The sequence below is a fragment of the Zootoca vivipara genome, chromosome 3 (genome assembly GCF_963506605.1).
Source record: "Zootoca vivipara chromosome 3, rZooViv1.1, whole genome shotgun sequence".
NCBI lineage: Eukaryota > Metazoa > Chordata > Lepidosauria > Squamata > Lacertidae > Zootoca > Zootoca vivipara.
The window spans coordinates 116,328,180-116,354,332 of record NC_083278.1 but is presented as its reverse complement, the minus strand read 5'-3'; the positions used below and the strand labels follow the sequence as shown (position 1 = coordinate 116,354,332).

Below are 26,153 nucleotides of genomic sequence, written 5' to 3'. Positions count from 1 at the left end.
ACGGACCTCTGTGACACTTAACCTGCTTGCACACATTGCAGTCTAAAAACTTGTCACAATTTTGCAGCTCACAGCCATCACTCAGCTTTGGCATTTTAATTACACTTCGCCAATTAGAATGACCTAGGCGTCGGTGCCATAAATGTAAACAATGCTGGTGTAACGCCTTGTTTTTACAATTCTGCTGTAAAACACCACTAGCTAGGACAGAATCCTCAACTCTGTCATTGTCTTTTAGCACAAACACACCACCCTCTGGCAAAGCCCTTCCCAATGTCTTACCGTCTTTCTGTATCTCACAGCAATTGTCATTAAACTGCACACAAAAACCAGACTGCATTAGACATGATATAGACATTAGATTGCTTTGCAATGAAGGTACACACAGAACATTGTCCAACTGTGTGCGCAGACTTGGGACAAAGACAGATCCAGCAGACTTCACTTCAGACTTTCTCCCATCTGCAAGCACGACCTGCTTGCGTGGATTAGGCAACTTCTTGGAAAACAAAGCCTCTGATGTAACCAGATGCCTTGAACTGCCAGAATCGACCACCCACTCGATGCTTTTTTCATCTTCTGGACACTTGACCACTGCGGCGACGTACTGCACTGTCTGCTTTGACTTGCCGCGTTTCTTCTGCTGACGACTTCTCTGATCCTCGGAACCTGCCACTTCTGGACACGCTTTACGCAGATGTTTTGAAGATCCACATCTATAGCAGCGACGCACAGCAAATGCAGACTCCTCGCTGACAGCTTCTGAAGAACGCTGAGACACCAGCTTCACTTCAGAACTGCTGGCGTTTTTGACAGACCGACTCCCTGTCAAAACACTAGAAGTTTTCGACTGTCTGCACACCCGCTTCTGCCACTCCTCAAGCAACCTGCCAGTGACGTAGTCCAGTGTCAAATCCCGTTCTCGCATTGACTCCAGCGATAGAACAAGATTGTCCCAACTGTCAGGAAGTGAACTTAAAATAATGCAGACTTTCTCTTCCTCTGGTAAATTACAACCCCTCTCCAGAAGAGCCACAAACTTCATCTGCAGTTCGTGGAGATGGTCCTGCATTGACACTCCCGGCTGAAGCAGCGATTTGTATAGAGATTTACGTATAGACAGCTTTGAACCTGCCGTCTCCCGCACATGGAGATTCCGGAGAGCAACCCACACAGCTTTTGCAGAACTGCACTCACGCACATGGGGTAGCTGCATATCATCTATGGCCAACACAATAGTAGCTCTTGCCCTCTCATCCCGCTCCAAATGATCAGCATCAGGCTTTGAAGGAGGTTTAGACACAGCATTCCAAAGACCTTCTCTCTGCAGCGTAGCTTGAATCCTCTGGGACCACAACAAATAGTTATGATTGTTCAGACGCTCAAATGATAATGCAGCTGGATGCTGCATGTCTGTGTCTATTGTCTGTGTCCAGTCGTCCTCTAGACTTGGGTCTGCCACCAATCAGCTCTTGGCATCAATACCATGACACTCTACAACTGATCACCTCAGGCACGTCCTCACCATCTCCTTTGCTAAGAATCTGGGAGACTTCACAACCCCTGCGTCCACGACTTGACTGGCACACCACTAACCTGGAAACCACAGCCTGGGCACCAGAACCTATTGAAGTGTAGCAGAGAATTTAGCAGGCAGCGCAATAGTGTGGTGGTGTAATCCAGGACTCAGGAAACAGAAGTTGATGAACAGTAGCTTTTATTATAAGCTGCTTTGTACAAGTTACTATATACACAGACTCTCAGAACTCTCCTCACAAACTCCTTCTCTAAACAGCTCCATTTTACCTCAGCATAGAACTGCTAGTGCCAAGCTGCCTATAGGGGGACATTAAACCAATCAGCAGCCTGTCACCATGCTTCTCTGTCTCCCTATAGGGGGAGTTTAAACCAATCAGCAGCCTGTCAACATACTTCCCTGTCTCCAGGCAAAAACTCCCTTGTTTAACTTAGCTTCTGGCTAACTCACTAATTGTCTACTTTAAAGCTGCAGTTTATCACAAAAACTTCAACAGCAGCTATTAAGAGCAGATCTTCCTTCCTCTTGACTGCTGGGACCCATTAAATCAGGGGTTCCCAAACCTTTTCGGGGCACTGCCCCCTGGGTTCCATAAACTCACCCCCTCCAGTGTCCCCTCCCCTATAAAAAAGCATCATTCAGAACAGCTGTTTTTGCATGACCCACTAAGGAACGGCACCAGAAATTTCAGAACAGTAACAGTTAATTGCACGTTCATACAAAGTCCCGATTAAAACTATTTAATTTAATGAACAAAACTGATCAACTTGACCCAGTGATATCATCTTTTCAAGCTTTTCAAGTCCGCTAGCCATTTACACCTCCAGTGCCCTCCTGCCACCCACTTTCCTCTTAGCGCTCCCCCCCCCCCAGTAATTCCCCCCTGGGAGGGGGGTGTACAGCCCACTTTGCATTTAATTATATCAATTATATGCAGGACTCTCAGGTGGGCACCACTGCCGTTATAAGAGAATGAGGGAGGTGTTCATGGCACCTCTTTCGAGAAAAATTGCACTGACTCTATGCACTTTGAAAGGCAAACCCATTGGTTGCTAACATTCGATATGCAAGCTGGCCAAGACCCCGGCCCTTGAGTGGAGGAGAGGGGCTTCCCGAAATCTTGGACTCCCTCTCAGTTTTGGAGAAATCATTTCGCCTGCCCCGAATACACGCACTTCTAAAACACAAAAGCTAAGAGGGCCTTTTCTTCCACCTGCCACTGTAATTCAAGCACTCGAGTAACCTACTTTGAAAACAAAACAAAAAAAGAAAAGAAAGAAAAACTGAAGCAAGGATCAGACACCCGGCATGAAATAAATTGGTACCTCTGACGACACCCCGTTCAGGAGATGTGCATTTCACAACAGCAGCTGCAGCCCCCAGAGAAGAGGGGCCTCCGCCAGCAGGTTTGGGTGAGATCCGGTGGTTCTATTTGGCGAATGCAGTTCAGCTCCACTCCGGGACCCTGAGAGCTTTCCAAAAAGCACAAAAGACAAAGCCAGGGGGGAAACAAAGAGCAGCCGCCTACCTGAAAAAATGATTGTTTCCCCACAGAATCCTGTCTCCATGGTGCAGCTGTGTGGGGCCCGTCACAGCCGTGCCATTGACGAAGGTCCTGCGGAGGAGGAGGAGGAAGAGGAACAGAGTTAGGCCCTGGATCCTGCAGCCCAATTCTTAGAAGGCTGCAGTGCGAGGAGCAAAGGAGACTGGATCTATTAGGGCCAGGAAGGAAGGGCCCTATTGTTTTTATTTATACCCTGCCTTTTTTCCTGGACTCAAGGTGGCTTACATAAGACAGATAAAATGCAAAAAGCTAAAAGCACATCAAAGGTAATTGCAAAACTGTAATAGAATTTGAACGATATAAAAAACAAATTGAACACAGATAATATAAATGGCACGGCACTATTAAATGTTCTTTCCCAAAGTTCCCAAAAGCCTGCAGGGATAAAATAGCCTTTGTCTGCCAGCAGGAGGACGAGGAGGAAACCAGATTCAGGCAGGTAGCCATGTTGGTCTGACACAGTAGAAATATATATTTAAAAAATTTAAAAAATTGTCCAGTAGCACCTTAGAGACCAACTAGGTTTATTCTTGGTATGAGCTTTCGTGTGCGTGCACACTTCTTCAGATACGCTTCTCTAGGGAGGGAGTTAAAAAGTTTTCTGGGAGCAGCCACCAAGATCCTGCACAGCTAAGGAAAATTGAAAATAACTGAGCATCTCCTCCTCCTCCTGACTCCCATTTCCCTCACCCTGCAGATCCTCAGCACCTCAGTTTGGGAAGTCAAAATCCTTGTGAATGGAAGTGCCCTCTCCTCCTGACAGCTTAGTTCTCCTTGCTGTGGGAGGAGGCAGAACCGCACTCTCTTGGTTGCCGCAAAGCCCTTACTCTATCTCTTCCGAGTCCTCTTGGCTCTCTGCTCCCGGAAACCGGGCCAACTTCTGTTTCCAAGTTCTCCAAGGTGGTCTTTTTCTGTCCATCCTGGCAAGGAGCAGACAGCAAGGCAGCCAGTCTGGTTTCCCACTGTGGGTGCCTTGCTCCCTACGGCCCAAGAGCTTTTGTAGCTGGAGTCAGTCCTGGCCCTCCAGGGCCAGGTGCGAAAAGGCCTGTAGGGAGCAGGTCTTCCAGGACTCACAGCCAAGATGGCCCCGGAAGCTCTAAGTCATTGCAGGGAGTGGCAGGGAGCCTCACGGAGAGTCTGTCTCTCCCTCCCTCCCTCCCTCTCTCTCTTTTTACTGAATACATAAAAAATTCGAAGCCGAGAAAGCCCACAGTTTTGGCACCACACCTCCATTTAAATTCCCTGCATTTATTTGTTCTGTTTAGAAAGAAGTGGGATGTCGAAAAAGAAAGCAGAGAAGGGAGGTGCAAGCGGCGGATGGGGGAGCTGGGCAGATTCCCCTAATTTCCCAAAGTGGAATTTCAGAATTCCTTCCATGCTTTATGAACCACACTGCAGTAAAAGCCACAAGGCTTTCTTTCAGGAAAGAAAGAGAAGGAGGGAAGGAAAGAGAGAAAGATGGATGGATGGATGGATGGAAGGGAGGGGGGGAGGGAGGGAGGGTTATATGAATTTTAAGGTCTCAAATATAGAGTAAATATTCATAAACGCACACATATCTAAATATATGAACCACGTGTCAGAAATAGAATCATAGAATCGTAGAGTTGGAAGAGACCACAAGGGCCATCCAGTCCAACCCCCTGCCAAGCAGGAAACACCGTCAAAGCATTCTTGACATATGCCTGTCAAGCCTCTGCTTAAAGACCTCCAAAGAAGGAGACTCCACCACACTCCTTGGTAACAAATTCCACTGCCGAACAGCTCTTACTGTCAGGAAGTTCTTCCTAATGTTGAGGTGGAATCTTCTTTCTTGTAGTTTGAATTCATTGCTCCGTGTCCGCTTCTCTGGAGCAGCAGAAAACAACCTTTCTCCCTCCTCTATATGACATCCTTTTATATATTTGAACCTGGCTATCATATCACCCCTTAACCTTCTCTTCTCCAGGCTAAACATACCCAGCTCCCTAAGCCATTCCTCATAAGGCATCGTTTCCAGGCCTTTGACCATTTTGGTTGCCCTCTTCTGGACACGTTCCAGCTTGTCTGTATCCTTCTTGAACTGTGGTGCCCAGAACTGGACACAGTACTCCAGGTGAGGTCTGACCAGAGCAGAATAGTACGGAAGAGAAATCCTGAAGCCATCTTGACTCTCCCAATGACCTCAAATATTCCTCTGCAGTGAGGGAGGCAAATGGGGAAAGCCTTCCCATTGTCTTTTTGCTTGCAAATCCTGTCTTAAGGGACCTGGACTCAGGAACTAAAGTATTGACCATCACAAAAGAATGACTAGAGTGCCCAGGTAATGCAATCCGTGACCATTATCAGGTATCCTGACAGGCAGGATTTCTGCTGTAGACCGCCTCCTTCTGTGATGTATGTATGATGTGTGGGGTTTTTTTTGGAGGGGTGGTGGTCTTGAGCTACAAGGTGGGCAATTTCAAAAGTCTATTTTGCGCACCATTGTTCTGGGTTCCTCCTCCCTCCCGCATGTGGTGAGGGAGGACCCTGTTGCAACAGTTTAATAAAGATCAGGCTTACTAGCCGCTTTGCTTCTCTATATTCTCTGGTTGTCCTCTATTATTTTCTCCTACTGATGGGGAACCCACTTAAGGACTGTATACGAGCTCCGGAATACCCCATAAGGGAAAGGGAGAAGTTTTTATTGTAACGAAGGAAGGAAGGAAGGAAGGAAGGAAGGAAGGAAGGAAGGAAGGAAGGAAGGAAGGAAGGAAGGAGAGGGAGAGGGAGAGAAACAAGCAAACAAACCCTCATCTTACCTAGTATTCTTCTGGGGTGTCAGCATAACCTGGCCGTCCAAGGTGATGTCAATTATACAGTGCTCAGGCAGAATTCCCATCCCACAAAGCTGGATGTCTTGGGAGTTATCTGACCCAATCAATGTGTGCTCCTGCAAAAGGTTCAAGGTTGATGAGTGGTTTAGAAGACAGCAAAAGTGTGTGGGTGCATTTGTTCAACACGAGAGCTCAATGGCAGAGCACCTGCATTGAATTGCAGGGGGTTGGGCTAGATGACCCACGGGGTCCCTTCCAATTCTACGATTCTAGGCACCCGAAAAATCCCAGGTTCAATCCCAGGCAGCCCCAGAGGCCCCAGCCTGAAACCCTGGAGAGCTGCTGCCAGTCAGTATAGCTGTTGTTGTTGTTGTTGTTGTTGTTGTTGTTGTTGTTGTTGTTGTTTATATCCTGCTTTCCCCCCAGAACCAGGGCTCCAGGTGGCTCACAAAAATGTAAACATACACAGATAATACACAACTAGCTACACACACACACACACACACGGGACAACTGTTTAAAAAGTAATTAAACTATCTATGGAATTAAAACCATGCAAAAACACCCCCACCCCGCCCCATATCTACTAAAATACGGAAAGAAATAAAACTATAACTGAGCCAGTGGGTCTGACTCGGTATAAGGCAGCTTTCAGTGTCCCTATCTTATGAAGAATCTGCCCTACGCCAATTCAATCTTATATCAGGAAAAAAACAATTTCTGCTAACATGCCTCCCAAATTGAGTAGGGCCCCACCTCTCTCTCTCTCTCTCTCTCTCTCTCTCTGCATCACCCCCGATTCTCTCTTTCTTCCTTCCACCCCTGTTGCGTCCTCTCCTTGCCACTGACATGAAACTAGGATGCCATGAAACGAGGTCAATATTTATTGCCCTCTCCAACTGCTGGTGTCTCTCTTGATTCCAAGAGCAAAAATTCCAGCCCTTTTTTTTAAATATATTTGTCAGAGGAGAAGCAAATCTGCCATTGTGAGTTTGTATGCAGAGATTCCTGGGAATAACATATCTTTGATCAGGTCCACTTTCTTCAGAACACCTGCCGACTCTTTCCTAGAAAGAGAACTGACTGCATTAAATAAGGAGGACCTTGTTTTTCCCTCTATCGCACCAGGATCTGAAAGCGCCGGCTTCCTCTTTCTGCCCCTCCCCATATTCTCCTGACCTCTAACTTATCAGGGCGCCAAGAGGAAACTCGATCCTTCTGCAAGCACCTCAAGGTCACCCTCCTGAATCCGTCCTGCTGCCAAGGCATTCTTGCTGCGCCTTCGGGCTCAGAAATGGGTGTGTCTGTGTGTTGTCGGCTGACAAAGCACTTTTGAGTCGCAGTCCACACACCTACACCTCCGGGAAGTTCGCCGGATCCGCTCCAAAAGCCTCCGATCAGCTCTTTTGTTGCTTCTTACCAAGCAAGCGGGGGGGGGGGGTCTGAGGACCCCCCCCCAGACCTGCATTCCTCCGGCTGCTGTCCTCCGCTGCAAAGCGAGCTCTTCCAGCTACCAACGGCTCTGCACTGCTTGCACTGACTGGCAGCAGCTCCCCGAGGAGTCAGGCAGAGGGTAGTCTTCCCCAGTCCTAGCTGGAAATGCTGGGGATTGAATCTGGGACCACTGAGATCATCAAGACTGTTTGCGCAACAGCCTCAGGGGTCTGGCGCAGATGTGTCTCCTTACAAATTGTAGCAGCAACAAACGGACAACACGGTAATGTTAGCAAAACAATGAAAAGGTAAACCACCGTGAAGTGCAAATATTTAAAAGTATGTGCACCAACAACCTTCACATATACAAGGAGTTTCAAAAATGTGTACAAAATCAGAAATGTTTAAAATACTCACATTGAACCTTGTATTTAACCTTGTAAGTAACTTTTGCATTTTCATCGTTCTTTGAGAATTGTGAGCTTTGGTAGTCTTGTTAAGCTTTCGCACGTGAACCTTTGGTGAGTATTTTAAACATTTCTGTGCAATGTTTTAAAGAAATGTATAAGTATTTATGGTGCATCATATAAATTTATACAAATGCATTACTTAAGAAAAAGTCCGCCCCCTGAGGAAACCATTCCTGTGAAACGGGGAAGAAGCTGGCTGCCCGTCGGATGAGATAAGAACGCATGGGAAGAGATAAGAGATAAGAATGCATGATATATCATAGCACTTTACTATCGGACTTGATTATTGCACTTTATACTGGACTTTATAATTTATACTGCACTTTATACTGCCAACCTAGCAGTTCGAAAGCACGTCAAAATGCAAGTAGATAAATAGGAACTTCTACAGCGGGAAGGTAAACGGCATTTCCATGTGCTGCTCTGGTTTGCCAGAAGTGGCTTTGTCATGCTGGCCACATGACCTGGAAGCTATACGTCGGCTCCCTCGGCCAATAATGCGAGATGAGCGCTGCAACCCCAGAGTCAGTCACGACTGGACCTAATGGTCAGGGGTCCATTTACCATTTACCTTACTGGACTTTTAAGACTTCGAGCATGAGATTTTGTACACATTTTTGAAACTCCTTGTATATGTGAAGGTTGTTGGTGCATATATTTTTAAATATTTGCACTTCACGGTGGTTTACCTTTTCATTGTTTTCCTTACAAATTGTGGCTTACAGATCTGGAGCCCTGATCTCTTCTCCTCTAATTATTATTATTATTATTATTAATTTATACCCTGCCCATCTGGCTGGGTTTCCCCAGCCACTCTGGGCGGCTGCCAACAAAAGTTTAAAAATACATTGAAACAATAAGTCATTAAAAACTTCCCTTCAGATTCTCCTGAAAGTCAGATACCGGTAGTTGTTTATTTCCTTGACATCTGATGGGAGGGTGTTCCACAGGGCGGTTGCCACCACTGAGAAGGCCCTCTGACTGGTTCCCTGTAACTTGGCTTCTCGCAGGGAGGGAACCGCCAGAAGGCCCTCGGAGCTGGACCTCAGTGTCTGGGCAGAACGATGGGGGTGGAGACCCTCCTTCAGGTATACAGGGCCAAGGCCTTTTAGGGTAAGGTTTACCTTACCAGGGCCGGTTCGCTCTAGCAGAGATCCCTCCGTGGGCGGGATTGCGTGTGTGTGTGAGCGTATGCACCCACGATTTCTGGCGTCTGCACAGACACGATTTCTGGCGTCCACATCTGCGCAGATGCGATTTCCGGTGCTGCAGAAGCGAGTCCCCACACTGCGCCCATTTAACGCAGCTTTCGTTTTGAAATGACCCCATCTAACATTCCGGTATTTCACCTTTAAGTAGTAGACCAGGAGCTCGTTGAGAGCGGGATCCGCATTCAGATTCACCAGGAAGCACTTGTTATCGCCAACCTTGATCCCAGAAGACTGGAGAGAGATGCCGAGGCTTTCGAGCTGCTTCTGCCGCTCCTGAACGAAGGAACAAAAATCTTATGAGAAACCAGAGTTGGGGGGCGGGGGGGGCGGGGCGGGAGGGATGATGGACTGGGTGAAGGCCAATAAACTGAAGTTAAAAGGTAGAAAAAAGCTAAAGGACCCCTGGACAGTTACGTCCAGTCCAAGGCGACTATGGGGTTGCAGCGCTCATCTCGTTTTCAGGCCGAGGGAGCCGGCGTTTGTCCACAGACAGCTTTCCGGGTCATGTGTCCAGCAGGACTAAACCACTTCTGGCGCAACGGAACACCGCACACGGAAATGCCGTTTACCTTCCCACTGGAGAGGTACCTATTTATCTACTTGCACTGGTGTGCTTTTGAACTGCTAGGTTGGCAGGAGCTGGGACAGAGTGACGGGAGTCCAATCTGTTGTAGGGATTCGAACTGCCGACCTTCCGATCGGCAAGCCCAAGAGGCTCAGTGGTTTAGACCACAGTGCCACCTGCACCCCCAAACTGAAGTTAAACCCTGGCAAGACGGAGGGTCCTACGGGTCAACCTAGTGCTCAGGTTTGGGAACCAGAGTACCAAGCAAGCAGGCACGCAGCTTAGGGGTACTTTGGGGTAAGCCTTAGTGGCAAGGGGTAATCCATGCAGCGAGGGCCAATTCTGGACAAGCTCCAAGTTAGATTACTACAATGCACTCTACATGGGGCTACCCTTGAAGGTGGAAGCTTCAGCTAGCATAGGATGCTGCTGCCTGGTTATGGTACAGAGAGGCAAAAACTTACCTTATAACCGATATTCCCAAGACCTAGAACAGGCATCCCCAAACTTTGGCCCTCCAGATGTTTTGGACTACAATTCCCATCTTCCCCAACCACTGGTCCTATTAGCTAGGGATCATGGGAGTTGTAGGCCAAAACATCTGGAGGGTCGCAGTTTGCGGGTGCCTGACCTAGAAGCTATTGGGTTCTACCCAAGACGTTAGTATAATAAATAATAATAAATTTTTACTTATACCCCGCCCTTCCCGGTTTAAAAACCGGGCTCAGGGTGGCTAACAGCAAATATAAAACATTGATTAAAATGTGATTTTAACACGGCATAAAACAGCATAAAATACAACATAAAATGCAGCATCAATATCAATGAAATTTCAGGGATCATTTCGGGGGGGGGGGGAGTGAAGGACCCAGTCAGTAGACGTCAAATGATCACCAGGGCTAACTGGCCAAGTCGGTCCTACTAAGGCCAGCAAGGAGACCAGGGAATAATTTAAATGTGGGGTCCCAGAAAGGGTTTCTTCATAGAAGAGGAAAGGGAAAGGGGGCTAGAGGATCAGGCTAATTCAAATTGAAGGCCAGGTGGAATAGCTCTGTCTTACAGGCCCTGCGGAAGGAGATCAAGCGTAAGATGTACTAAATGACTACAAAGCATTACCTTCACTAGGACCCTCCAAATTTATGATCTGGGGAAGAGGCCCTACTCATCGTCCTGCGAGGAGGACTAGCAAGAAGAGGGGACCTGATACAGGGCACTCTTGGTGGTGTCCCCTCCTCTGTGGAACTCCCTCCCAGGGGGAAATGTAAACGTTTCTTCTACATTTAGCCAGTTGATAGTTTTATGAAGTTTTTCTGTTGCTGGTTTTAGCTTCCCTCTGCAACATGTAATCTCCGCCTTTACCATTGTTTTTTTTCGTAATTCTATTATCGTTTGCCACCTCCCCTTTGGGGAGGGAGATCGGATTACAAATCGGAAATAACAAGCAAACAAACAAAAGAAGCAAAGTGGTATCTAGTCCACGGAAGCTAATGCCGTAATAAATCTGTTTGCTAGTAAACACGTCCTTTGTTTCTGGAAACAGTAATAAGCTCTCTTGGAAAACAACCCCCCCCCCCCGGGAATTAAGCAAAGACCTATTTGGAGGGCATGAATTGGCCAGCTTACCCCAAAATACCATCAACTCATGTGAAGGGATGATTTGAGTGGGGAAAGTGCCCCTCATTTTGCACCCCCAGCCACCCTCAAACCAGAAATGCAGACCTGTGCAATCTCCTCTGTTTTCCTCAGTTTCTCCTCCCAGGTCACAGTCATCTCCTGGATAAGCTTCTCAGACTCCTCCAAGCGGTCTTTCAGTTCTGGGGACTTCATAGCCTGCGAAGTCGCAGAAAGAAAGGAAGGGGGAGAGAAAGCAGGAGAAGGAATATTTCTCGGACGTGCCACTGCTTAAGGCTTCGGGGTGGGGGTGGGCTCCCTGCTCTCTTATCACTGTGATCCGAGTTACTGAGAAAAGGAACCAAAGATGCTGTGCTCAGGAATCGGCAGCCGTGATGCGTGAGGTTTTAGCTGAGGGCACCAGCATGGGAAAAGAACCAACTTGACTTCATGAGTGCAAAACAAAACGGTTATAAGATGGCCAAGGTCTGTGCCAAGGTGAGAGGAGTTAAAAGGCACCGGCAGAGGGGGACTTTGGGTTGCCCAACAGAGCAAGAAAACAAACCTCAGAAAAAAACCAACAACAACCCGTGAGAGAGATTTGAGATGCCTGGGTGAAAAAAAACTTTATGGGAACTCTTTAATGAGCTGTAAATTGGATGGCTGTCACTCAATTAAAGGAACTCATAGCTGCATGAATTTTGCAAATGAATGAACAACTTTTTTTAGAGTTTCACTTCTTGGTCCCAGACAGAAGAGGGTGCCTTGTCTCAGGTGTCACCTACCGCCAGCAAACAATGTCGGCATGGAACTGAATATATTTGCAAAATCTGGTGCGGGTCTTTGCAGACAGTTAAATCAATCCATTAGAAAAAAATAGAAGCTGATTTAATCGGCTAACTTGGCACTGCAGGACCAAGGAAACTCATTCCACGCAGCAGACCCACCTCTGCTTTGGTGAGCTGCTCCCTGAGTTTCTCCACTTCCTCCCGCAGTTCCCGGATGATCCGGGCGTTGGGGTCTTCATTCACCACGGCGTGGTTGACGATGTTCTTGGCCCGGTCGGCGTACCGCAAGGTGGAAAGGGTCTCGTCGTAATTATCGGCCGCAGGGCTCACTGTAGCGACCATAGCGGTTTTGCTGTTGCCGCCGAGGCTGTCCTGGGAAGTGACGTCAGGGGGTAAGAATGTGGGCACTTTTGCACACTTTGGACAACAGAGGGAATAATTTTTTTGCAGAAGGAACTTGCCCTCCGCTCCACTTGACACAACGTTTTGTTATACACAAGTAAACACCCAAAATACCTATGTTGGCTGAAGAGCAATTTCTATATCCACCCATGTTGGCAAATAGCTCATGGTTTTCAACCTTAGAACGAAAATGCAGCCTTGTTCAAGAAAGTCCAGCATCTGCACTTTGGAACTCCCTGCTGATTGATATCAGGCAACTGCCTTTGCTGTGCTATTTTCCGCCTCTGCCAAAAACACTTTTGTTTAAGCCGGCCTACCGGGACATTTATGTTTGATGTGCATTTTAGCGTTTTTTTTGTTTTGTACCTCGACTTACGAATTTAATCCGTTCCGAAGGCACCTTCGTAAGTCGAAAAATTCGTAAGTTGAAAAACGCCATTGGAAACGCAATTTCCCATAGGAATGCATTGAAAACGGAAAAATTCGTAAGTCGAAGCAACCCTATCTAAAAATTCGTAAGTCAAAAAATCCCTATCTAAAACCGCCACAGTTTTTTCCCAGATGTCAATACATTCGTAAGCGCGCGGCCATTACCCCCATTCATAATTCGAAAAATTCGTTTGTCGAGTTGTTCTTAAGTCGAGGTACCACTGTAATGTATTTTCTTAAAACTCTTGGTTTGCTTTTGAATTTTTGTTACGGCTAACTTGTTCTGAATATTTGATTTTATCAGTAATTCTAAGGCATTTTAAAATTAAGGCGCCAAGCAAGGCATTCCTCTTCTCTCTCGGGCCTTTGGATAATTAAACAATCTATGGCCTTTTAAACTTTTAAAAGGGGGGAGGGCATAGCTTTTGTTTGTTACTATATTATGCTTTTTTTGTTTTTATACTGTAAAATGCCGTGTGATCTTCAGAGGAAGGGCAGTCTAGAAGTTTTATAAATAATAATATCGTATATTTCATGCAAACAACTTAGAACAGTGGTTTCCGATTGGTGGCCTGCAGAGGGGTCGACATAACCCACCCAGCGGTCCGTAGCACCATTGACATAACAAAAAGTACCATAGAGATATCAAAATTTTTCAAAAGTTTGGGGTCCATGGCCTAGCTTTTGAAAAACAGGGTGTCCGCAGTTCTTAGCTAATTGGGAACAACTGGCCTAGAGGTTTCAGAAGTAATGGGGTATATAAACCCTGTTAAACAAACAAACAAACAAACAGATATGGCCAATTTACGTCCATTAATTTTAGAGGGCGTACTCTGAGCAGAACTCAGCTGGATCCAACCCAGTTCTTCCAAAAATCACTTTAAAACATTGTTTTTACTGCTGCTACGATTCCCACACTGTAATGCCGTGATGGTGCCTGATATGAGACAAGATTACTTGTCCACCTACCCCAGTACAGTGGGACCTTGGTTCTCAAACACCTTGGTACTCAAATGCCTTGGTTCCCAAATGCCAAAAACCCGGACGTAAGTGTTCCGGTTGCCGTGGAGAGAGATCGTAGCCAAAGCAAGGTGCAGGCAAAAAGCTGCAGGAACGGCACACTTTCAAATTGCCTGTGAAATCTAGGTCATGCGTCGCCACCGGCCATCATTAACATTGTTTTTATCCTGCCTCCCCCCTCCCCACCCTCATCCCTACCACTCCTAATTGTTTTGCTGAATTTAAGCTTTTCATAACAACCCTCATTAAATCCAGGGGGGCAGCAGTGAGAACGGTTGGTTTGAATGCGGGAAAACACAGGTTCGGACCTGAGGCAAGTGACTTATCGGCCCAATCTAGGCCCAAGGCGATGGGGGCGGAAAAAAAGGAGGTAGCTCCGTCTCCTTGGAGGAAGGGATAGAGATGGAGACGAAACTGCTCATAGCTGCAGCTTTTCTCTATGCAAGGCGTGCAGGAAGCGTAGGGGAAATTTTTCCTCCCTCTCTCATAACACTGTAATAACTCGTGGACTTCCAGGGGAGCCGAAAATTCAGAACAAATAGAAGGATTTATTCACGCAGCAAATAGCTGGACTGTGGAACTCCCTGCCACAGGAGACAGTGAAAACCAACCAACTGGGATGGCTTTGAAAGAGGATTGGACAGATCCACGGAGGAGGAGAGGACTATCAAAGGCTATTAAACTTCACAGCATCCAGTTTTTTAAAACCTTCCCACAAGCATCATCCACACATACACATACACCCCAAGGTCAACTTGAAGGAATATTTTAAAAGGGTCTTCCTCATTTCCCTGGAAACTGCAACAAGAGTAGCTAGTACTACGAGTTTTCCGTAACCCGAGTGCCACTACTCGGAAGGCCCTGCTCAATTTAATTGCTGCCTTTATTGTGTTCTAAGCTGCCCTGAAGCCTTCTTGGGAGACATGCAGCAGGCTACAAATCGGGTTTCGTTTAGCTTTTAATTTAACCAATAAAACCCTGGAAGCTGTAGCTCTGCAGCAGTAAGCCTGGGAGGGTATTTCGGATCAGGAGAAGAGGGGGAAGGATAGGCAAAAGGGAGAGCTATGACTCTAAGCCCCTCCACCCGAGAAAGCTGCCCAAGATTTCACCTCTAAACAGGGGGTAAACAATCAAAGCTAATGAAATACTTGAGGCAGGTACAGAGCTGAATAATTGTGCAACACGACTAAGCCGGCCAGGTATGTGCTGGCACCAAAACGCTGGCAGGATGCAAAAGGAACTGAAGAATCAAGAGGGTTGCGTGTTTTTCTCCCTCTTGCCTTCTGCATAAAACCAGTGCCTGGGTGAAAAAAAGAGAGAGAAATAAACCATTGTATTTATGTGGATTAAATGGATTTATTTGAAGGTAGCCCTGTTTAGGGATGTTTTTAATGTTTACTGCTGTGTTGTGGGTTTTTTAAAAAGTATTTTTTATTAAAGATTTTTTGAATTACAAAGGTGTGTGCAGTGCCTCTCATATTTCCACATGTATCGTTTTTGCAAAACGGTTTCATTTGTTGAGACACTAAGAAGACAGAGGGGAAACGAGGTAGATAAGGGGGTGGGAATCCTTGGTTGGAAGCCGCCCAGAGTGGCTGGGGAAACCCAGCCAGATGGGTGGGGTATAAATAATAAATAATAATTATTCTAATTATTATTGTACTTTAAAAAGTGATGCCAGGCACCAACACCGGGTACGAGGCCAGGCTGGCGTGGTCTTTTTAGGTTGCTGTCTGGAAAAAACCCAAAAGCTGTAGCTCCTGGGAATTGTGTTGAGCCTGGAAACAAGAGCTCATCAATTACCTGAGCAAAGACTCCTGTGCCTTCCTCCAGAGCTTTCAGATACACACAGGCTCAGGCTGGGCAGACCCAGCATGGGGCAAGAAGGGTGAGGCTTTATCCTTACCACGGCAGCCGTTTTCTACTTTAAAACACCCAAACAAACCTCCCTCCGCAACCTGGGCTTTCACCAACAGTAGCAAAGACACAGCTGATTCCCCCCATCTCTCCCCTCTCCCATAAAAAAATCCAGGTTGTTTGGGGAAAAAAAGTATTGGAAAATGTGATTTTGAGTTGAAAATTAAGTGGGGGAAGGGGATCAGCCTCTCCCCCTTGTGATTCCTGCCTTGGACTAAATCGGGCATGTCCAAAGTCCAGCCTGGTGGCCTAACCTGGCCCTCTGGCTGGACTAATCCGGCCCCTGTGACAGTTTATTTCCTGGGCTAATAATAATAATAATAATAATAATAATAATAATAATAATAATAATAAAGCTCAACAACTTCAATCCTAAAAAAAGGTCAACAACTTTGGTTGACCCTCACACATCAAATATATAAAAGGATGTCATATAGAGGAGGGAGAAAGGTTGTTTTCTGCTGCTCCAGAGAAGCGGACATGGAGCAATGGATTCAAACTACAAGAAAGAAGATTCCACCTAAACATTAGGAAGAACTTCCTGACAGTAAGAGCTGTTCGACAGTGGAATTTGCTGCCAAGGAGTGTGGTGGAGTCTCCTTCCTTGGAGGTCTTTAAGCAGAGGCTTGACAGGCATATGTCAAGAATGCTTTGATGGTGTTTCCTGCTTGGCAGGGGGTCGGACTGGGTGGCCCTTGTGGTCTCTTCCAACTCTATGGTTCTATGTCCACTTCATCAAATCTGGCCCTCTTTGGAAAAAGTTTGGACACCCCTGGACTAAATGGCCCTTCCATCTCTACAATTCTGTGATTCTGTGGCTCTTTCTCCTCTCCTTTGACTTACTGCTAGTCCAGGCCGATTTTGGTTTAAGGAAGGGACACACACACACACACACACACACACACACGGAAAGCAAAGTGCAATTTAAGAGTGGCCAGAGCTCAACAGTCCTTTCTACAACAACGATCAGGCAACTTCACTGAGCCCTTGCCAACATTCTGTTCAAATTCCTGCCCAGCGCAGTTATACTTTTGCAACAGCAGCCATCGAGCCAGGCGTCTTTCCCGGAGCACGGAGCCACCCTGTATCTGTGGCATTTTGCAGGAGAATGGTTGCACGGCCTCCTCCAACCCTTCCCCCTTTGACCTGCGGTTGGTATCTGTTTCACGATTGCCTCCCTCTCGCAGACTGGAAGCAAAGGGCTAATCTCTGAGGTCCGCAGCGATGACACGATGCAAATTTGGGTTACGCAAGGTTAAGAACTCATTATGAAAATAAAAGGGGGTGTTGGTGTCTGGGTGCTGCTAGTAAGTAAACAGACTCAGAACCAGCCTGCCTATTGACTACGAACAAACTGAAATGGGAAGCCACAAAAATGCAAGAGAATGTACAAAGTTCTGCCTCTGGGGAAGGTGCAAGGGGCATTAGCATACAGGTAAACAGGAGGTAAACAGGATTAACATAAGGTAACAATGTACGATGTCCCAGGACATTGATAAGCAAGTACCAGTAAGTATCTGGGAGAGGATCCTTGAGTACCTGGCGGGGGGGGGGGGGGATGGACGGACACAATGGGTCCAGGTGTGTGTATTGCCGCTGGCTTCGGAGGGTTGGGAGTGGCAGGAGATAGTACCTGAATGGATTATGGAGATGCAGAGGAGCACCAACCCTGGCTACGTGACCTCTCGCTTAAAGGATTATGGCTGTTCCTTGCATCCCTGAGAGCCCTTGGCCAGAGTAGCAAAAGGGGGTTTCATTCAGAAATACAGATACACGGTATTCATTCATAAAGAAATATGGTTACATAGAGTCTCAGGCAACAGAGAAAGGGTAGGAAAGGGAGCCTTTATTACACAGGGCTTGATCTTGAGGGGTTCGTGTTGGTGCGATACTAGAGTGGTGTTGTAGGATCAGACGGGGTCCCCTTGAGGGCATTTGTGCCAGTCTTGATTCCCAAATGAAGCCTCGCTTGGGTGCCCCCCCCCAATAAAATTCCCTAACAGTAGAATTTTGCCCTAACAAGAACCAACAGCTCACAAAACCAGAGAGGCTGACAGCCATCACAGCTTCCGGCTGAAGTTTGTGACTTGCAAGTTTTTGCTCTTGTTATTCTTGCTTTTAATGCCTTTATATCCCACCAAGTCGGGATTCGAGGCAGCTTATAAGATTTTAAAACAGCATTATAAAACACAAAGGAATAAAAGCAACAGGTTGGAATAATTGAAATACATTAGGAAACACGTTCAGAACCGGTGGTTAAGTACAGTTTGCCTAAAGAACAGCCCAGTGATCAGCAACACCTGCGCCTTAATTTCCTGAACAGGAAGGTCTTAGCTTGCCAGCAGAAGGATAACAAGGAGGGAGCCAGTCTGGCCTCTCTTGGGAGGGAATTCCACTGTCTGGGAGCAGCCACAGAAAAGGCCCCCTCTCTCTCTCTCTCGTGTCACTACCAAGTATGGTTCAGATGTCGATGGGACCCAGAGAAGCTGCTCACCTGAGGATCTTAGCATCTGGGCAGATTCGAACAGGGAGATGCATCCCTCCTTTTTCCAACAAACTTTTCCATTTTAAAATAAATAAATAATGGACCTAAAACAGCCACGTCTCCTGCCCTGACAAGCAGCAGCACCGAGAAGGAGGGAGGGAAGAATAGGAACTGACGGATAAGAAACTGACGACTTACTTTGAGGAGCCAGGTGAGCACCGAGTCGCGGTAGGGGACAAACTTGTTCTTATTTTTCCCGGCGGCCTGATCCGCGAGGGCAGAAATGACCAACCCGAGAGTCGTGAGGGACCTGGATGGGGGGGGGACATTTTGAAATCACATGCAGCATCATTTGGAGGACAACTTCCAAAGCTTAGCAGCATCTGACCTCGTCAAACGGCAGCATATGAGCATCACATAACTGGAATCTTGCTTTTAGCAACGAAACTCTCCCATGTGGCACTAGGTTCAGGTTCACTGAATTTATATACAGCTTCGCTCTAAGAAGCCCTGAAAGTATTTGCAATCATTTTCTAAAATGAAAAGACAAGGCCACAGTCGCATGAATGAGTTAAAGCGGATCTCAAAAAAGCCATTTCCGGCACTGCCCAAATGCCCAAGTGACCAAGCGTGATCTTTGCCAAGGGCCAAAGCAACGATGAAAGGTTGGCACCCGGTGAGCTTCCCTGGAGAGAGCATTCCTTTCCAACAAAAAGCTGTCGCACAAGGAGGTTCAACTACTTTCCTTCGCTTTAAATTTGCCCCTTGAACCATTTATTGGGTTTGGTTTTGGGTGACGCAGCAAAAAAGGGGGGCCAATGGCAAAAGTGGGCGGGGCCAATGGCAAAAGTGGGCAGAGCCAGGGACAGGATTCTTAGCTTTCATTTCTGTCCTGGAAAAGTTAAGGATTTTAGTGACAGATTTTTGCAGCTGCAGCCAGAGACTGAAAACAAAGGACAGCAATACCAGAAGGCATGATGGGATTAGGAATAACCAAAACGGGCATAATATTTGCCAGGAAGAAGATGGAACAACATGGTTAAAATAAAAAGCACACACAGGAAGAAGAAAAGAGAACTTCACTTGCGCACCGTAAGTTATTAAATGTGTCAACACGAATTGAAGTTAAAAATATTGTAGCTGTGGTATAAGGGATTACTATTGAGACTGGATTGTAATTGGATTGAGGGTTAAACCTTGGAATCTGGCACGCAGGAGGCCACCTAAATTGTGTAATTGATTATATGACCAATTGGTATTTGAACTAGTATTGTAATTCGGTTTTGATATAATAAGGCTTATATTGGACTTTTTTTATTGAAAACTAATAAAAATTATTTATGTTTTAAAAAAAGGAAAGAAGTTAAGGATTTCTTCACACAATGCATGTCTCCACCACACACTCCCGCCATCCACAAAAGCAAAATAAATTCAGCCCAGAGACCCATTCTAACTACCCTAATCCAGGTGTCCAAGGCGGGTATTTCCGCTACTGTGAGATCAGGCACACTGATCCTGCTACAGTCATACTTCGGTTTACGACCGCCGCGGTTTGCGACCGATCAGTTTGGGACTGCCACGGACCCGGAAGTGTTTACATCTGGGTTCCGCAGCGTGCAGAAGAGCCGCTCCGTTTACGGCTTACTCGGGGAGCAACCAGCTCCCCGGAATGAATTGCGGTCGTAAACTGAGGTATGACTCTACTTCCTTTCGTCTCTTGCTGCTATTCTCAAGGATTAACGGAATATGCTGGGGCACGCGAACCCCTTCCCCTTATTCATCCCTTTAAAGTATTCAGCGCCCTATGAACCCAAGCTTTTACTTGTTGATGTTGCTTCCTTCCTTCAGCCGGTCACCCGCAGCCCCGGTCTTCGTGGCTCTTTCGCTGCCCGCCAGGTCGACTAGGCTCAGCTTTCCCACCTTCTCGCCAGACGTCTGCGGGACGAAGAGTAGGGAGTTAGCCCGGAAACGCAGCGCCTGAACTCGGGCCCAAGCAGCACGGTTCAGGGCGCCTCCGCTTTAGATGGAGGAAACCACAGGGGGATGTTTCGGGAAATGGTTGGAGGGGAAGAAAACCGCAGTGCCAAAGGGATAGTGCATTATTTATTTGATCAAGTTGGTCTGTTTTGCTCAAATAGATAAATGAAATTTTGAATAAACGTGCACACACACACACAGTGCTTTTTTCTGTGGTGTGTGTGTGCACGGGTACGCAAACCCCTAAACATTTTGTGAATGTTTTGGCCTCATTGAGGGGCAGTATTTCAATATGAGTAGGAAAACGAGAGTACCCCTAAACAGTTTTTAGAAAAAAGCACTCTATCCTATATAATAAAGTCCCTGTGTCTCTGCATCCAGTCCCTGTGTCCGCGCTAATGTGCATGCGCCCCATGGACAGAGGGACGTGCGCTCTCTCTCCCCCCTCAACCCTCTGCCTCCCGTTCCCCTGCGGCGGTGGACCAAGATGGCGGCATCGGGCTCCAGGGCCGCGGCGGCGGGAGTCTGGTCCGGCTCCCCCCGCCGCCGCGGGCCACAGCCCCGGAGCCCGATGCCGCCATCTTGGTCCGCCGCCCCCTCCTCCTGACAACCCTACCTGGCCCGTGGGAGGAGCAACGGGGCCGCGGCCTTCCCTCCCTCTCTGCGCTCGGCCGCAGGACACGACGGGAGAGCGCTTTGTTTAATTGCCTTCCTGGCGCGCCCCGCGGCCAAGCGCAGAAAGCGAGGGGAGGCCGCGGCCCCGTCGCACCTCTAGCGCCCGTTTTCTTAACGGGCTGAATGAGACTAGTATATACATATATGATATATAATATTTTTTACATTTTCTGTACTCATTTTAAGATATCAATGACTTCCCTTCTCTTTCCATGCTTCATTTTACATATCATAAATCGCTGCAAATTTATCTTAATGCAGCCAGCGTTTTCAGCTGTACACAATTATTTCCCGTATAATCATTAAACATTTTCCAGTCTGCTCTTCTACTTCTCTTATTCTATATGTTAAGAATACAGACATTTACATTATTATCCTTAACATTATTATCCTCCTTAGTGAGTTATGCAAACCTCTATTTTGAAAAGTGCTTTTTATAGGCTAGGGGGCCCTGAGGATGAGTTTGTGGAACCAGGGGGGCACTGGCCCCCAAAAGTGAACATCACAGTTGAGTGGAGATTAGAACCCTGGTCTCCAGGGTCCTAGTCCAGGCATCCCCAAACTGCGGCCCTCCAGATGTTTTTGGCCTACAACTCCCATGATCCCTAGCTAACAGGACCAGTGGTCAGGGATGATGGGAATTGTAGGCCAAAACATCTGGAGGGCCAAGGTTTGGGGATGCCTGTCCTAGTCTGACACCCTAAGCCAGTGGTTCTCAGCCTTGGGTCCCCAGCTGTTATTGGACTACAACTCCCATCATCCACAGCTAGCAGGAGCAGTGGTCATGGATGATGGGGGTTGTAGTCCAACAACATCTGAGAAAGGCTGCCCTAACCACAGCACTGCATTCGTATACTCTGTGTTGTATGTTAAGCCCTTGTTTGTGTGCAAACGCCTGTTAAACTGAGCGCATAACATGCGGTTTCTTGACTTAGGATAAAGCAAACCCACCAATTCCACTTTCCCCAAGCTGGTGTCATCCAGATATTTTGGGCTGCAACTTCCATTCGCCCCAGAAACTGTAAAGACCCCCCCCCCTACAGTACGAGGGCACCACTCCTCAGAAGAGACCAGAAGTGCAGAATTGGAGAACTCACCCCCGACTTTGCATCGTACAATGTGTGCGTGAGGATAATCTTGAAGACGGCGTGGGATCGGCTGCTCTCTTCGTTCATGTTGGTGGCGGCGACCGTCCGAGATTTGTTGCCTTCGGACATCAGAGACTCTATGTCCTAAACAAAAGACACGATTGAAAAGCAACCGCAGTGAGGATCTGCAGGAAGGCAGGTGCGGCGCGAACACATCAGGAAGAACTTCCTAAATTTGGGCGTGGCTTCACACTTCACACAGCGGTAGCTGCCCGATCTTCACTGCAAACGGGTGCTTGGGATCTCTCCATTAAACCAGTTTGTGCTCCAACTTGAAGAGGATAGCAGCACTGGTGGCACGACTGCCGTTTTCATTAGAGAAAGATTTCATTAGAGATTTAGATTTATGTCCATTCCCATCCCAAAGGGTTCACAGAGAGTTAGAAGGTATCCTGAAGACCGTCTAAGACAACTCTCCTCCAGTACAGGAATGTGTAGCTATCCCATAAGGGGATTGAACCTGCAGCCTTGGCATGATCAGCAAGATGCTCTAACCCAGGGGTAGGCAACCTAAGGCCTGTGGGCCGGATGCGGCCCAATCGCCTTCTCAATCCAGCCCACGGACGGTCTGGGAATCAGCGGGTTTTTACATGAGTAGAATGTGTGCTTTTATTTAAAATGGATCTCTGGGTTATTTGTGGGGCATAGGAATTCGTTCTCCCCCCCCCCTTCAAAATATAGTCTGGCCCACCGCATGGTCTGAGGGACAGTGGGCTGAAAAAGGTTGCTGACCCCTGCTAACCTATTGAGCTATCAAGGCTGACAGGGCAACTACCGTATTTTTTCGTATATAAGATGTCCCCATGTATAAGATGCCCTCTATTTTGGGGGACTAAATTTAAGGAGAATGAGGGGAGATGACCCAAAGCTGTTGAGCTTTCTTTAGGGGGAATTGCACGCACGCACGCCATCACCCCAGCAGAGCCGTTGCTGGGGGCTGGCAAAGTGGGCAGCCGCTCCCCCCACGCCACTGCGGGCAGGAAGCTCCCTAGAGCGCAGGCCGCCAACCACCTGGCTGGCGGCTTCCCCTCCACAAAATGCTCCCTAAAGCATGCGCCTCCCACAGCGATATCGGGGAGGGAGTTGCGCTCCCCCACCACCACTATCCGTGCATAGGACGACCCCATTTTTTGCTATGATTTTTGAGTCAAAAAACCTCCTCTAATACACGGGAAAATACGGTAATTTCAGCATCCTTGATTCCATGTCCCCAAAAGTGCACCACAGTGAAACCTCCCAGTATTTGCTGAGCTCAAATACCACCACTCCCAACATACTCCTAGTACCACGGGTGGGGAGGGGCTTATTGACACAAACATTGGCTAATTAAGGCTCAGCCAAATTTGCATTTTCATCTCTCCACACAGTTTCTGGTGTTAAACATCTTTGGACGTTGCAATCAGCGTCTGCGATGCGCATTTTTTGCCAATCCTGTATTTTATGCATTGATTTTACTGCACGCTGCTTAGATAGAGCCGTGTGAAGCGGTACAGAAACAACGCCAAACTGTTAATGAATTAATTTATGTGCCGCTTAATGCCGAAATAGGCTTCTGAGCCACTCAGGAGTACAAGAGCCAGTTACCCAAGCATGAAAATATCACTATGTTACGCAACATTACAAAAAAAATAAACCTGAAAATGGAAGCAGAAGATTAGAACCCTCAGAGCTGATCGTGGAGAAGGGTGCCCTCAACTCCTCCTTTCCCTTGCTCTCACAGATACAGGGTTGTTTCTTTCTAAAATCCATTTATTTAACGCTCATTTTAATTATTTATTCCCCACTTTTTTTAAAAAAAATGGAAGCACTCTTGAGGCAGCTTATATAGCACGCTGGCGATTCGTGCAAAGAGCTCTTTGCTCAATAAAGGTAAAGGGGCCCCTGACCATTAGGTCCAGTCGCGACCGAATCTGGGGTTGCGGCGCTCATCTGGCTCTTTTGGCCTAGGGAGCCGGCATACAGCTTCCAGGTCATGTGGCCAGCATGACAAAGCCGCTTCTGGTGAACCAGAGCAGCACACGGAAACGCCGTTTACCTTCCCGCTGTAGCGGTTCCTATTTATCTACTTGCACTTTGACGTGCTTTCAAACTGCTAGGTGGGCAGGAGCAGGGACCGAGCAACGGGAGCTCACTCCGTCGCAGGGATTCGAACTGCCGACCTTCTGATCGGCAAGCCCTAGGCTCAGTGGTTTAACCCACAGCGTCACCCGTGCTCAATACGTGCAGGAAAATGAGAACTAGGCTTATCACGGATTCCTAGGATCGGAACGTTGGAAGGGACCCCAAGTGTCATCTAGTCCAGCCCCCTGCAATGCCTGCATCCTGGGAGATGGCCTAGCACAGAGGCAAACAGAATGGAGCTCTGTTGGTGCCAGATATTCAAAGCACACAGCTTCCCCCCCCCAAAGAATCCTGGGAACTGTAGTTTAAGGGTGCTGGGAACTGTAGCTCTGAGAAGGGTAAACAAACGTGTGCAGCCTGGGGCTGGAAAGCCCCTGGTTCGAATTCTGACTATGCCAGGCAGTCGTTCCTGAGCCTCCATGTTGCCCATCTGCCGTATGGCGATAACATCAAAATATGCCTCTCTTTCAGGACTGCTGTAAGAATTAGCAAAACAACGTACATCTCGTGCCATCTGGGGACCCTTGCGGAGAGATGCCATTTCGAGAGACCCCTACACAACTCATCTTGCTCCAATTGCCCTTGACCATCTCTGGGCACATTCCTTCCCCTATTTTGACAAGTCGGCTGGCTAACAAAACATTAATTCAGAGCAAAGGAAAACAATCTGGCCGCACAGAACAACCCGGCCTCGAAATTAAACAAGCTTCGAGCTCGGAAGATTAAACCCCCAACTTAACCCGTCACGAGAGCTGCTGGGTTGATCCCGTTCTGCTCAGGGCTCCATTTCCAACTATGCAAGGCAAGCACCCCTTCCCCCAGAGAAAGCTTGGAGTCCTGGCTCTGCGATCTGGAAGTCCCCCACTTCTCAGTGGGGGAGGAAAGGCACTCTGCATCTGTCCAACTTAGGAGCAGGAGAAGAGCCTGCTGGATCAGCCCAATGGCCCCCTGCTCAAAGCAGTTGACTGGATGCAAGCAGGATCTGAACACATAGAGCCCTCTCTCCGCCCGGGGTTTCCAGAAACTGTTACATGGAAGCATTGCTGTCTCCATCTTTGGAAGCAGAGCGCAAAGAATGTGTCTGGTAGCCATCCATAGCCCTTTCCTCCAAGCCTGATGAGGAACGGTCGAAGGACCTGGGTATGTTCAGCCTGGAAAAGAGGAGGCTGAGAGGAGATAGGATAGCCATCTTCAGCTATCTCAAGAGCTGTTGCATAGAAGATGGAGTAAGCTTGCTTTCTCCTGCTCTGGAGGCTTGAAACCAATGGATTCAAGTTACAAGTTCAAGTCCTACCCTCCACGGCCCAGAGCAAAGAAAATAAGCTTGCTCCATCTTCCATGGGACAGCCCTCCTCTTTTCCAGGCTAAACATACCCAGCTCCTTCAAGCGTTCCTCATAAGGCTTGGCTTCCAAGACCCTTGATCATCTTGGTCGCCCTCCTCTGCGCAACTTCCAGCTCGTCGACATCCTTCTTAAATTGTGGCGCCCAGAACTGGACGCAGTATTGCAGGTGAGTGAAGATCGCCACCAGGAACAAGGAGGGAATTAAGATCTACCTCGGGAAGGTACCCTAACAGGCCACCGTAGAGGCGGCATTTGGGGCGGGGGACAAATCCGGCCCCCAAAGGGAACGTTACAGCCATCGTTGCCACTGCAGAGGCAAGTAGTGCAGTCCTTGGAGATTACATCTGCTGCCCCTGTGTATCCTGCTGCCTGAGGCAGTAGCCCCATCTTGCCTCATGAGTGGGCCGGCACCGGGCAGATTCAGCATAACGCTGCTTCCTGTGTTTCTGGGTTTGTCTGCTTTTTGTTCTCCACGTGTGGCTGCCGCAAAGACAGCCAAGAGGCCCCAACCACCTTCCCTCCATGCTAAACTTTCTATAAGTGCTTCAGGCTACCGCTAACATTTCTGCAAACAGTGTGCTCGCTCGTTAAACCGGTTTTACAAGATTTTTTATTTTATTTCTTAAGACCGGGAGAACGAAGGCGTTCAAGACCTCTGT

General features: G+C 47.7%; 1 protein-coding gene across 3 annotated transcripts in view; it reads right to left on the bottom strand.

The window, feature by feature from the left end:
- The window catches only part of KIF13B (kinesin family member 13B), a 160,980-nt gene that overhangs the window by 76,043 nt on the left and 58,784 nt on the right, over nucleotides 1–26,153 (bottom strand). For all 3 annotated transcript variants that reach the window (XM_060273162.1, XM_060273164.1, XM_060273163.1), the window contains exons 8-15: nucleotides 21,978–22,112; nucleotides 20,051–20,163; nucleotides 18,427–18,538; nucleotides 12,135–12,347; nucleotides 11,296–11,406; nucleotides 9,150–9,284; nucleotides 5,882–6,012; nucleotides 3,066–3,152 (exon numbers count right to left, since the gene is read on the bottom strand). In XM_060273162.1, coding sequence (XP_060129145.1) covers nucleotides 3,066–3,152; nucleotides 5,882–6,012; nucleotides 9,150–9,284; nucleotides 11,296–11,406; nucleotides 12,135–12,347; nucleotides 18,427–18,538; nucleotides 20,051–20,163; nucleotides 21,978–22,112 — 1,037 coding nt within the window. The remainder of the gene's footprint in view (nucleotides 1–3,065; nucleotides 3,153–5,881; nucleotides 6,013–9,149; nucleotides 9,285–11,295; nucleotides 11,407–12,134; nucleotides 12,348–18,426; nucleotides 18,539–20,050; nucleotides 20,164–21,977; nucleotides 22,113–26,153) is intronic.